Genomic DNA, 14,292 nt, shown 5'->3' with positions numbered 1-14,292 from the left:
CAATAAGAATCAGTGTTCTTTATTGTAAAGGAATATCTTTTCTGTAAGTAGAGCTGAACTGATTTTAAAGAAGGTACATTTGTTTTACGTACTTGAGCTGAACCACTCTGTCGTCTCTACCAACAATGGTGTACAGACAGTATATGTTGTTGGGGTAGTCCGAATATGAATAGGCAGGGCTCTTTATGACCCCAGTGGAGACGTTAAATACACCGCCACAGGCTGCAATAGGAGACAAAGAACAATCAGTATTTATAGTGTGAAAGAATAATTTTGATATATTCTTTACCATTGTACCTTTTTTTCCCTAAGAGAGATAATAACCATTTGTCTTAAAGAACTTAAATCTCCCTTCATTGTTGTTTGCAATTAATACTGATTTTTTTTTCCCCACTAGGGTCGGGGGAAGAGACAGGAAGGGGGTAGGAGCAGGGAGGAATATTTTAAGGCACATCTTGGAATGGAATAAGTCTGGGTCAGATTAATGACCAGAGTGAAAATAAGGTGAAAGAACATTTTGTGTGTTGGGGTGTAACTCTTCATTCCCTATATTTAACAGACAGATTGAGAAGGATGGCAGAGATAACTCAAAGCTGAAAAAAGTCACGCAGAGTCCAAGGTATGTTGTGAGCATTTGGGCCCAAGAAGGACTGCAATCTGGAAATCTTTAATACAGATTAAACATATTAAATGTAGAGTCTCCTCTGTCAAGACAGAATATTATAACGTGAAGTATTGGAAATAGTTTTTGGAACTTTCAAGTTTAGTTCCCCTTGTGGGCTCAACTGCATAGCTTTGGGGTCCTTTGTGTTTCCATTTAATTCTGAGCCTCGTAAGGACTATATTTGCCTAAATTTGTATTACTGGTCCTCGACAAGAGGAGGCTAGTCCCCTTCCCTGCCCTGACTCCAGCAATCAATAGTCCAGAGCCGGTAGTTATTCTATTAGTCAATAAAACCATAGCCATAAAAAAGACAATAAAATCCCATTCTAAAAAATATAAAATTATTATTATATCTGCTTGGCCTGACATATAAGGAGGATCAGGCTATGTCACACATTGATGGAAAGTGCTCCACTTGTTGCAGTGAGTAGGACTTATGTTTATTTTATGATTAATATATTTTGATGACATTTCTATGATTTATATACTGCCATTGGACATATTCCATCTACATCTCTTACAAATGATAAACAAATTGTGGCAGCCACTTAAGGTTATTTGCTTATTTGTTTATATTCCCTCAGGTAAGCCCACATTTCGAGGATGGCTCTTCTCTATACACCCATAAGTTTTAATGAACTCAGACCCCTGGGGACAACTGGAATGATTTAAACGTTAGACTTGTGTACCCATTATTCTATTTCAACTTGCACACAATTATGTGGCTTCTGAAAGCTTATCAATGCCCAAGTAACTCTCAAATTTGTACCTTGTCATTTGAAATCTCAATGTCAACACCCTTTAAATGGCACTCTCATAGTAGATATGGTAAACTTTACATACAGTTTTGTTTTTGGCAAATGAGAGATTAAAGAGTAGAAGATCATAAAGCAGCCTGTAAGTCTCCAAAACACCAGTGGCACCAAAAAAATAAAATGAACTGATGTTCCTCTTTATTCAACAAGATGGCCCAGGAGAAGGACCCGAATCACTGCCCGAATCTATTCTATTTGTGCCCTGACAAACGTAGGGAGCCCCACACAATCACATGGGGTCAGGACTCAGAGAACAGCTAATGTGAACCAACTGTCAAGACCTTTTTCATTAGTAAATAATTTCCAGTCTTTTCTGTGGATGGGAACAGTAATTTATTTGAAAGAAAATGATTCAACTTCAGTAATGACTTTGGTCAAATAAAACAACATAAAACAAAGCTTTTGCCAGATGTGTGTGCCCATTTCACTGAAACTGGGATGATGTGGTAAAAATGGTCAGTATTAAGCAAGTGTATTTATTGCAGGAGAGGAAAAGATTACTGAAAATAGAAAAATATAATCTTATGATTTTCAAATACACAAACTGTCTACAGAGAATGAAAAGATGCTAGTAGCTACAAAGGCTTTTGCTCAATCCGTGACTTGTCCTCTCACTTTGCCTTTGAATTAGAAAAGTTGTGAATTATAACATAGTTGAATACATTAATCTTTTCTTTTCCTTTAGAACTTGTGCTTTTTGTATATAATTTAAAAAATCCTTTCCTACTAGAAGATTATAAAAATATTCTATTTTTTTCTAAATTTATAAAGCACTGCTTTTCACATTAGTTAAGGGACTTGGAGAAATGAAACAGGCATCTGGATAGTCCAGGTCAAACAGACATCTTTACATAATGTACTAACAAGTAAAGATAACTTAAATTATAAAATGATGTATACTTAAATTTACTCTAACTTAAATTTACTTAACTTAAATTATAAAAATTTACTCTAACTTAAATTATAAAAATAAGTATCAATCTTCTATTTGATTTTCAAAGAGTAGTCCTAGCCAAAGTTCATGAAGAAGGTCCTCATTTTTTTTTAAAAGAAAAGGTGAGTATTTTTGGACCATGCATCTATTTGATCATTTTTCCACCTCAGCAGAAAAGACTCAGTGCCTGAGTCTTCAAGTTGGTGATGTATGAATCACAGTTAAAACTCCTAATAAGAATTACTCAAGAAGAGAAGTAAATTCCAGACCCTATCATTATGGCTACTCACGGGTTATCTTGTAGTTAAATTTGAATCCGAGGTCTGTTGTATGTGCATTTGAGTAGAAGTTGAGCAGCACTGGACCTAGGATGGTGACAGGAGACAGGATCTCATTGCCACACACGGTGGCAAAAGGCGTAGAAGACAAGTTGGAACCCCTGATAATGTGAACACCATCATTGGCACAGCTTCCAGTTATAGCTGAGCGAGCTGTATGGAGCATAGAACAACCAGAATTAAAATCAGAAGCAACACAAGAGATCAGTGCTATAAACATTCAGACAAAAATGTAATGAAGATTCATGTAATATATGTAGAAATTAAAAATGAGAGTCAAGGGCTCTTTTTGTAAGTCCCTATTTAACTCAGCATCCTGTTGAAACAATGTTGACCCTAGTTAAAACAAACATAGGTCTGAGAAAACAAGTAGAACTTCACAATAGATAAATCCCACTTTCAAATAATCCGGAATTTCCTTCCTTTAATATAGTGATTATACACTGAGGACAGTTTTGTCTGCTAGGAACATTTGGCGATATGTGAAGACAGGATTTTGCTGTAATGTTGGGATGTGCTAATGGCATGGAATGGAGAAAGGTGGGGTGCTGTTAAATATGCTCCTGTGCTCAGGGTAACCCCTAAGCACCCTCTTCTTCCCACCACAACAAAAAATCACCAAGCCCCAAATGTCAACAGCACTGCTTTTGCAAAACCCTGCTTTAACTTAATGCTTATATACAGATAAGGGACTCCTTCCATGGAAAGAGAATGAGAAATTCCTCAATGTTTACTGAACATTTTTATATTTGTTTTTGTTGTTAAGGTTTTTATTTATTTATTCATGAGAGACACACAGAGAGAAGCAGAGACATAGGCAGAGGAAGAAGCAGGCTCCTGCAGGAAGCCTGATGTGGGACTCGATCCCAGGACCATGACCTGAGCCAAAGGCAGATGCTCAACCACTGAGCCACCCAAGTGTCCCACTGAACAACATTTTTAAATGTTCACAGGAACAGCATTAGCTTGAGTTTAGTGACTGTTAAATATACATCATTGTTTTGTATTCTAATTATATATGTACAGAAGTATATACTCCAATTCATTCCAAAGAGAAATAGAAAACACAATAAATAAAAAATTTAAAAGATTTATAACTGTACCTTATGCAGCCATTTTTAGAGGTTAATTATACTGTGAAAATATTAATTGGAGTCACACTGTGCATGATCTTTTGTTACTTAATTTTTTATTACTATAAAATAACATAACCATGTATTTTATGTGATTAAATATTCTTTTAATACATTGAATTAATGCATACATAAAATTCTAACATATAAAGGCCCAATATTTAGTTCAATTAATCCCCTATTGCTTGCTAACTCTATCTTTGCCACCTTATTTTTTTTAAAGATTTTATTTATTCATTCATGATAGACATAGAGAGAGAGAAAGGCAGAGACACAGGCTGAGGGAGAAGCAGGACCCATGCAGGGAACCCGACACGGAACTCGATCCCGGGACCCCAGGATCACACCCTGGGCTGAAGATGGCACTAAACCACTGAGCCACCCAGGCTGCCCCATTGCCACCTTATTTTGATTAAAAATACTGTTGAAACAAACATTCTTTTACATAGGTATTTGGTATCTAACATTTCCCCCAATTCTACATTTTCATCCTTCTGGAGACAAACCTTGCCTCATTAACAATCATTCTCCCTCTTTACTGCTCTCCCAGCCCTGAGCAACCACTAACCTATTTTCAGTCTTTATGGATTTAACCATTCTGGGCGTCCCACATAAACAGAATCATATGATATGCAGTCTTTTGTGACTGGCTCTTATACTTAACATTATGTTTTTGAGGTTCCTCCATGTTGCAGCATGAGTCTGTATTTCATTCCTTCTAAGGCTGAACAGCATTCCATTGTATGGATTGACCACAGTTCGTTTATCCATTCAGCAGTTAATGGACATTTGTTTGTTTCTACCTTTTGGTTATTATGAATAATGCTGCAGTGTTTGGGGACAAGGTTTTGTGGGGATGTATGCCTTCAATTCTCTTGGGTATCTAAGTAGGCATGGAACTGATGACTGATATGGTAATTTTATGCTTAACATATTGAGGACCTATCTGACTGTTTTCCAAAGAGACTGCACCATTTTACCACCCCACCAGCACCACAATGAGAGTTCCGATTTTCCACATCCTTACCAACACGTTATTGTCTGTCTGTCTGTCTTTAGCTATCTTAGTGGGAATGAAGTGATAGCTCATGATGGTCTTAATTTGTATTTCGCTCTAATGATGCTAAGCGTCTTTTCATGTGTTTCTTGGCCATTTGCATATCCTCTTTGAAGAAATGTCTATTCAGATCTTTTGCCATTTTAAAATTAGGTTATATATCTTTTATTGTTGAGTTTGTAAGAGTTCTTTTATATTCCGGACACTATCATGGGCATAAATTTCTATTTCTCTTCCGGACACTATCATGGGCATAAATTTCTATTTCTCTTGGGTAAATATCTAAGAGTAGAATTGTTGGTTGGAAATTATAACTCTACGGATTACCATAATCATAATCATCGTCATTATTTTTTATAGGACCTCACTATCCTGAGCACTGTTGATAGACTGATTGATTACTTTATGATAGGACATCAGACCCAATCTAGAAAAATCAGATGTGTTCAAACTATAACTGAGAAAGGAGTCAATACAAGAAGCCAGAGATGTTCAACTTGGAAAACAGCAGCTGTCCCCTGAAATGTAAAGGGATCCACACTGTAGTAAGAGAAAATGAAGTTGTCATACAGAAAGCAATAAAAAGAGAAGGGGGAAGGAAAGAGAACATTCTGAAGGATTCTTGTTCCTGCTTCCACTTGTTCTGGAAGCCCATGACTCCCCTCTTATTTTTAAATCTTCCATTGATGAGATAAGATAACCCAGTATTTTCTTATAAAGTCTACTTTATATCAAAGCGAACCTGAAGATAATCTATCACTTTTAACTGAAAGAATCTTGTTGAATACATTTTCTTTCCTTATATATCTGTACATTAAAAATTCCCTTCTCTTTTTTGAATGTATTATCTAAAGAAAATTGATCTTAGGAAGGCTTTTGGCTCCTTAGCTAGGTTTCTATACAAAATAAATCTTAATCAATCTTAAGTATCAAGATATATTTATGAAATAATCTCAAGGAATTTCTTCATTTTGAAAATCCTGGAATAGAAATGCTTCTAACTGGGCATAAATCTCCAAGCTACAAATGTGAAAAACTTAACTTCAATGACCATATCATACAAGAAGTAATATGTTATTGGACAAATAGTACAAAAAAGAAATACATTAAACTCAGATTCATGGTTTGAATTCTGCCAAATTATGTACCTTAATTATAACCTCTGAACTTGTCTCTAGACACCAAATTTTTCCTGGGATTTTAAAAATTCAGAGTAGGTGAGTTTGAGAATCACAAAATACTATGCCTTAATTATAAAAATATCATTAGCTAGTAACAATACATAAAGTTCTAGCAGCAAAATCACAGAATGAATGGAAATATTCCTGATGCTAGATTAAAAACTTGGTTGCACTTTGATCAAATGGCTTGTTATGCAGATATTCATTAAGTATTAGAGAGTTTTTAAGTTGTTCACCTAATGATATAGACTATCACAGTGGTGGTTGTCTTAGGAAATTATGGAAAGGTTGTGAAACATAAGGTAAAGTGTGTCATATACTTGATCATATTTCCAAAATATCAATTAAAAGAACTAGTTCAGTTCTAGAAAATTCATGAGATAGTAGTAAATCTATATCAGCAAAATTCTGTATCTTACCAAGATACAGAAGGCAAAACTTTTAAGTATTTATAAAAGATCTGTATTCAACAATAAGAAAGTTGATCCGGGGAGAGGCAGAGGAAGGTGAGAGAAGTTTTATAATTTTTATTTTTGTAGATGGCAAGAGAGTATCAAATAACTACACTATTCAAAATGATCTGCTCATTTGCACAGCCTAACTCAATAAATTGTGAAAGTAATGATGTTTGGCAAGTTGTTTAAATGATTAAGACATTCTTAAATCCTTTCCAATAGTGATTTCTTTAAGATAGAATGTCCTTCCAAATTTTATCCATAAAAAATTCAGACATTACATAATATCAGAATTTTTGAGACTACCTGAAGTCTAAGAATATATCAAGGTTTTGCATAAACAAGGCACTGTACACGAAAATTAAATATAACTATGTCAGTAGGCATGAAGTAATTCACACATATACATGTTTTTCTCAAGCTCTACTTATCATATCATTGCATTAGATTAAACAGATCAGCCTGATTTTTCAATGACAAGATATTTGGTGGCAAAGACCACTGTCATCAGAAAACAATGATATTAAACACCTTTCCATAATCATTGGGGGGACCAAATGAATACACAGTCAAAATACACACAAAACTCTCAAGTAGAATATAGTTAAATACAACTAGCACGATTGCCCTCTAGGGAGTGAAACAACGAAGTTAAGGTTTGAAAAAGTTCTTCAAGGACCAAGATAAATATAAAAGTTGAATTTATGGCCAACAGGTTACAGTTATTAGACATATGAGAACCTGTCAGGAAGAGAAGTAACCTGAGATTGAATGATACATTCTCCTTGGACTAGAGCCCATGCCATAAGAAAAGGAACTCCAGTCATTCTTAATTCTATCTTTAGTAAATGATTTGACATATATTTACTACTAAATCTATCTATCATCTATCTATCTATCTATCTATCTATCTATCATCTATCTATCTATCTATCTATCTATCTATCTATCTATCTATCTATCTATCTATCTATCTATCATCTATCTATCTATCTATATCTACTAATCTCTGAGGTGAAAAGCTATATCCTTCAGGATTTGTTTTTATGATTATTTTCCATCTTTCTAAAAAAAGACTTTAAGAGATGCTTATTGTTTGAAATGGCTAAGGCTTTTTCCTATGTATTAAAATATAATTTTCATCATATTCTTCTAGGATTTATTACAGAGCAATGTTCAATATTCTGAATTGCATCATGATTCCAAGAACTTGGAGAGAATTGAAAGGAAAGCAAGGATGAATAATTCAGCAAATAACATAAACTTGTGAAATTTAGGCTCAGAAATTTAGGCTTTTTCTCTAGAGCCATAAATAGAGGGGCAGAAGTATCAAACAGGACTAACAGATAGGGGAAAATCATTTGGGTTGGAATATTTTAATACTGTAGAGAAGATAGTCTTTACAGCAAAGCAGCAAAGGGCTCTGGGGGAGGTATGGGAATCAGGGGGTAGCAATGCCTAATTAAGAGTAGTGTGGAGACTGGATTGCTCAATGGAGGAATGAGTGAGTGGGACAGAGAAGCATGGGCCAGTGCAGAACTCAACTCCACAGGATGTGCAGGCCAAAGTTTTATAACACAGGCAAGCAAGGAATCCCAAATAACCCAACTGCTTGGCCAATTTGAATAAACCATCAATAGGAACTATTTCAAAAGAAGCATTGCCTGATGCTTTCTAAAATAATAAGTTGTGAAATGTACCTACTCTCTGATTTCTTTAGAAACAAGTAAAGCAAGAGAAGAAATGGTAAGTAGTTGGGTAATGCCATTAAAAAAAACAACAACAAAACTTTACATGGTGGGGGGAATGTGAACTAAGCTGACAAAACCTAATTATTGGACTTCTTGGTGGGGAAAAGGGCAAAAGGAAAAATCTAAAGCTAAATTTTCTTTTCCATTTTATTTTATTCTTTCCTTTATTTTTCAAATATTTTATTTAAATTCAATTTGCCAACATATAGTACAGCACCCTTCTTTTCCATTTTAATTTTACATTGGGTATAGCCTGTAAACTGGGACTTCAAGGAAAATTTTTTAAAAGTTAGGCAAATATTACAAAAGACTTACCATCTGGCTGCTCTGTTAATCTAGCCCTGTTCTTCTGAGGCCATCTCTAGAGGACAGTGAACGAAAGCATTTGTCCTTCTGTTTCTCTACACTGTCTGTGCTAAGGTGCTGCTCTACTATTTAATTCTAATCAAGAGATACTTTGGATCTAAGAGAAACAGAGTTTAGAATTTGTCTCTGTAGGATCTTTTTAGTTAAGAATTTCTAAACTTTCATTCTCACCAAGGTGAATCAATGTTATTACTGAATTTTAATGACAGAAAAGTCAATATAGAAGGCAATCACTTGCCACAGGTTGGGATCTCATCTGCTAAATGCTTTATCTATAAATTAAAAAAATAAAAATAAATGGCCTATAATCATCCCAGCAAATTCAAGGCATCTATCTGGGCACATGAATAATGAAAACACAGAAATGCACTTTTCCATACTTCAATATTTGGGAAAATTAAATTAGTATTTATTTAACAACCTCGGATGGCAAAATAAGCACAAATATTGACAGTTTCTCTTATGTTTTGTAGTTAGTTTTTGTCTGTTTCTGGTGTTTCACTTTTGACGAAAAGAAACATTTTAAATTTGTCAATTTTCTATTCTATTTTAGAAATTTTGATGCCACTGTTAAAAATCCCAAAAAGCCCTCTCAATCTTGAGATGACATTCAGAAAAAAAAAAAAATGTTGCCTTTCCTCAAAGAGACATTTCTTCCATGGCTTTTGATTGATATCACTGGAATTTTTATATACTTCATCAGTGACTATATAGAAAAGATGAGAAGTCTGTACTAGTATTGGAATAGGAATGATGAGAAACTTAAGCCAACATAAAATATCATAACATACTTTTGGAGCAACTTAACTTTAGTGGAATATCAGTCACTGAATCTTTGTAAACTCCCTGTGGTGAAAACACCAGCATGTAGTTGAATAATCAGTATGCTAGTCTGAATAGTAAAACCTTCCCTAATCAGCAGTCGGTGTTTGGGAGACACAACTATGAACAAATATATGTCCCTACTGTATTCTATAATCTGGGATAGCCCATCTTTTTCTTGCCAGATCTATCTTTCATGCTAATGGCCCCAAAAGAACAGATCTAAAACCCTCATATCTGTTGAGCTCACCATTGGCTCTGTTGGCACGCTGGGCTCAGAAATGCTTAGACATGTGGACAGTCTTCCTATGGCCTAGAGCAGCTAGAAAGGCCAAAGCTCCTGAAATTTCTAGGAGCAGTTTCAATCTTATTACTATATACTGAGCATGAATTCCTCAGGCTCACGTAAGAAGGTGTGGAAGGGGGGACGTCTAGGTGGCTCAATGGATGACTGTCTGCCTTCAGCTCAGGCATGATCCTGGGGTCCTAGGATGAAGTCCTGTGTCAGGCTCCCAAAGGGAGTCTGCTTCTCTCTGCCTCTCTCTGTGTGTCTCTCATAAATAAATAAATAAAATCTTTAAAAAAAAAAAAGAGTATGTGTGGAACATTATTTTTACTGTAGCTAATGAATCTCTAGCTTGTTAAAACCTAGAGTACGTTCATGTACTCAGTGAATGTCGGCATTGGTATGATTAGTGGTAAGAATCTAATTATAAGGCAAATTTGATTCATATTGTCTTTTTTTGGGAATCAACATAATTCAATTAATTTATAGCCAGAAATTACTCACTTAAACATGCCAAGTACCTATAACCCTGAAATGTCACAAGAATTATCAGAAGTCTACCACCTTATTTTTAAAAAGCCAACTCTTCAATTGGGTGAGGATTAACCAGTAACTTAATCTGGAAAAACCAAGCACCTGTTCCCAGGCAGACTGGTGGCAGCAAAAATAACAAAACTGTGTGCACTCTGATGAATTATAGGTTCACAAAACAGGCTTCCACAGCATTATCTTTTATAACTACTATTTTATATTTTAAAAAAGTGATTATGAAGGAGAAAGATTAATTTGCCGAAAGTCACATAACTAGTATGTGGCTGACATGCCATCAAGACCTATCCTAAAATGCTGTGCTCTCTCCCACTACACCCCACACCAAGTGTTCCAGAGTATGCATACCCCTTAATCCCACTGGTCAACTAAACTCAGGAACTACTGCTTGGAGTCAGTATAGGTTCCTTTGTAATAATACCTACATCACTGGTATTGGCAGTGTTTTTTGTGGCTATGTTATGTAGTATATTTCACCAACATCTCCTTTTTTAGTCTAAATGATATTGGCATATGACATTCTTGTGTTTAGGTAATTTAATGAGAACAAATGCACACACAAATGCAGAATGCAAGCCACATGGCTTTCTCCTGTTATTTAAGTAACTTTTGTCTGGTTAAAAAGATAATACAGGAGGTATAAAGAAAATACATATCACCTATAAATCTCTGCACAGTGGTAACAATCCTTAAAGTACAGCTGAATAGCCTTACATATCTGTTATTTTTAAATACGGAATTGGGTCATTTTATATAGCCTGTTTTACCTTCCTCTAATACTTTATGCATTGTGAATGCATTTTATATTACTGGCATTTTGTGCTAGCAAATGCTGAAAAGATATATTTTACTTCATATTCCATTTTTTACAGTGACATACATCAATTCATATTTGGCATTCTAGCAAACACACGTGCCAAAATTTACAACTTGTAGAGATGTAGGAAAAGGAGGTCACAGAAAAAGGATAAACTGAGAGATGCTTTGTATAATTTATCAATGTATGAGTACTGACATGTCATTCTTATTTTTATGAAACATACATTTCCTGAATGCTGAATACTGTAGGACACTTCGTTAACTGTAACTTTTCACTGGCATGGGAGACTAACCCAAACAGGAAGGAATTCTGATTATGCAGAAGTAGCTTGACAAATTTACACACTAAGTATAATTTAGAAATGGAAAGTTAATTTGTAAAAAATATTAATATGGCTGAGTGGTTGAAATTACTCATCTTCCTGAAGAGATCTTTTTCCTTAACTGTGTCCCAGCAGCTCCAAAACATCAAGTTGTGTCTATTATGGTCAGAACTAGCCCAAATAAACAAGCCTACTGTCCCCTTTGTCAACACTCCATTTCCAGGAGCTAGGGGATGGAACTCAAAGGGGCACTTGTAGTTACAGAGTTGACAATCCCTATGGGATTATTGAAGATCAAAGAAAGAAATGAGATGAAAGGAGTTCCATGTAATACTGAATCAAATTAGAGTGCAAACATTTATTAATTATATTCATTTTATTCACTCTTTCAACATCTATTGAGCAGCTACTTTGACTCAGCAATATAGATGCTCTTGCTAGTTAGTGTTTGGTGTGTACATACATGCATGTGGGTGTGTGTCTGGACAAGGCACAAGTGAATACATAAAAAACAATTATTAATATGTAATAATTTTCAGACTTTTTTTCTTTAAACAATTTACATGATGCTTGTGTTCTTAAAGCTCTTACATTACTTTCTCATTTCTGGAGAGAATATACAGAATGGGTTCTTAAAATATTGGATGGAATTTTAATCAAAATACTCTGACAGTTTTAAATATTTCCTTCAAATGGTGATTTTTACACTACCTCTGCCTCATTTATTAAGAATCAATTGTAGGGGTGCCTGGATGGCACAGTTGGTTGAGCATCTAACTCCTGATTTGGGCCCAGGTCATGATCTCAGGGTCACAAGATGGAGCCCACATTGGGCTGTATATATTCGGTCATGGAGTCTGTTGGTGATTCCCTCTCCCCCCCATGCCCATTCTGCTGGTGCTCACTTTTTCCCTCTCTCTAAAATAAATAATTGTTTTTAAAAAAGAATCAATTGTAATTTATATAAGAATAAACTTACCTTCCAAATGGAAAGACTCAAAAGTCAAGAGGACCAGGGACAGAGGATCAGCCTCTATGATGTAGGTGCAATTCATGTTGTTGTCATATTGCCTTGGGTAGTTTGGAGAAAGGATGTAACCTGAAGGGTTCGTGAAATTACCTCCACATCCTATGCGAGAGGAAAAAAGGCATCATCAGAACATTTGTTCTCACGTATAGTATCTTCTCATCAGATTCTCCAGAGACATATTCCCTGAGATGCTCGAGATGGAAGAAACAATAACTAAAGGGATAGGGTTCTTTTTTTTAAGGGACGGAGTTCTGATTTTAAAATAAATATATACACAACATGAGAACATTCTATATGTGTTAAAATATGCTGCAGAGTTTTGGGCTAAGTAGTAAGAGATTTTACCACAAATTCATTGCCAATCACTTACTTAATTTGAAGATAATATGAAAGGAAAACTTAGCAAAGACTGAACATGATTCATGTAAATAAAGAGATAAAACAAATGAAGTGATTTTTACTTGATGAGTACCACTTAATGTTTTTTTTTTCAAGTAGGTTCTCTGCCCAATGTGGGGTTTGAACTCATGACCCCAAGATCAAGAGTCATATACTCTACTGACTTTGAGCCAGCCAGGTGTCCGCCACCTAATAGCTTTAAAATATTTTATAGTAATATTAGAAAACTATGTTATTTTCACCAGTATTGTAATCTGGCCATAAAAAAAATAAAAAAATAAACAGAAACCGCTTTTAAAAATGTTGACTTTACTAATGCCAACTCTTATCAAATTCTCGCATGAATGATTCCCTGGTGTCAGCAATAAAGAATCATCCTCTTAGTGATGTGGGGAACAAAGGCAAAAGAAATGTAGAAAAAAATTAAACTTCCTTACAACTTGCAAGCCCACTGACAAGTCCTTGAGACAGGCAGTGTCCTTCCTCAAGGAGCTCAGCTGCCTCGATGTGAATACTTTGCTAGAGGCAAAAGGCAACCTTAGCTTGACATTAACTGGAGACGTCCTGTAAGTCTTCTTTAACACAGAAAAATCCCTTTGGAAACTTCCCTTATCTCTACTGCTCCTCTCTGCCCACCCCCTACTTATGTTGGCAATCATCCTCCAAGCATATGGCCCACTGATACATATCTGAAGAGTCTCATGACTAAGGTTTTACTAGACAGTAGTAAATGACCCCTCAAGATCCTAAAAACCTGGTTTCCAAATTCCTTCGAGACTTCTCTTATTCCTAACCCTTTCCCAACCTGAAAGTATATAATCGGTCACTCCTCACAATCCCAGTGAAGCTCTTTCCACCCATGGGTCCTGTCCCCATGCTTTAATAAAACCAACTTTTTTGCACCAAAGACATCTCCAGAATTCTTTCTTGACCATTTGCCCTAAAACCCAACATTTCACATTATTACCACTAAAATGACATTTGTTTTCCTAGAACTGCTAAGCAGTTAATCCACATCGCTCCCCGACCTATCACATATGAAAATCTCAATATCCTTCGACACTTATATCAGAACGCACAGTTCTGAGCACATGCACACACAGGAACCAATCGAGGGAGGGCCTGGAGGTAGGCCTGGGCTGGCCTTTCCTCTCTCCCTTGATACCACCCCATCCTTCACTCATGTCTGAAACACCTAGTCGCTGCATCACTCTAATTCCTCTCATTAGACTTTTTCCTAAACAGCAGTTTGTAAATGAGTAGCGACTCCACTAAATGCAGCCAACAGGCACCCATCATTGCTACTTGGACTTGAAACTCCCTACATTTCCCACAAATCAGTCTGTAAGTAGTAGTGGGAGAAGAAAGAG

General features: G+C 35.6%; 1 protein-coding gene across 1 annotated transcript in view; it reads right to left on the bottom strand.

Moving 5' to 3' along the window:
- The window catches only part of CUBN (cubilin), a 258,922-nt gene that overhangs the window by 45,043 nt on the left and 199,587 nt on the right, over positions 1–14,292 (bottom strand). The window contains exons 56-58 of the mRNA XM_041765335.1: positions 12,473–12,622; positions 2,704–2,904; positions 93–222 (exon numbers count right to left, since the gene is read on the bottom strand). Of these exons, the coding sequence (XP_041621269.1) occupies positions 93–222; positions 2,704–2,904; positions 12,473–12,622 (481 nt within the window). The remainder of the gene's footprint in view (positions 1–92; positions 223–2,703; positions 2,905–12,472; positions 12,623–14,292) is intronic.

Source organism: Vulpes lagopus, chromosome 8 (assembly GCF_018345385.1).
Source record: "Vulpes lagopus strain Blue_001 chromosome 8, ASM1834538v1, whole genome shotgun sequence".
NCBI classification, from domain to species: Eukaryota; Metazoa; Chordata; class Mammalia; order Carnivora; family Canidae; genus Vulpes; species Vulpes lagopus.
This window is presented reverse-complemented; position numbering and strand designations above follow the sequence as displayed.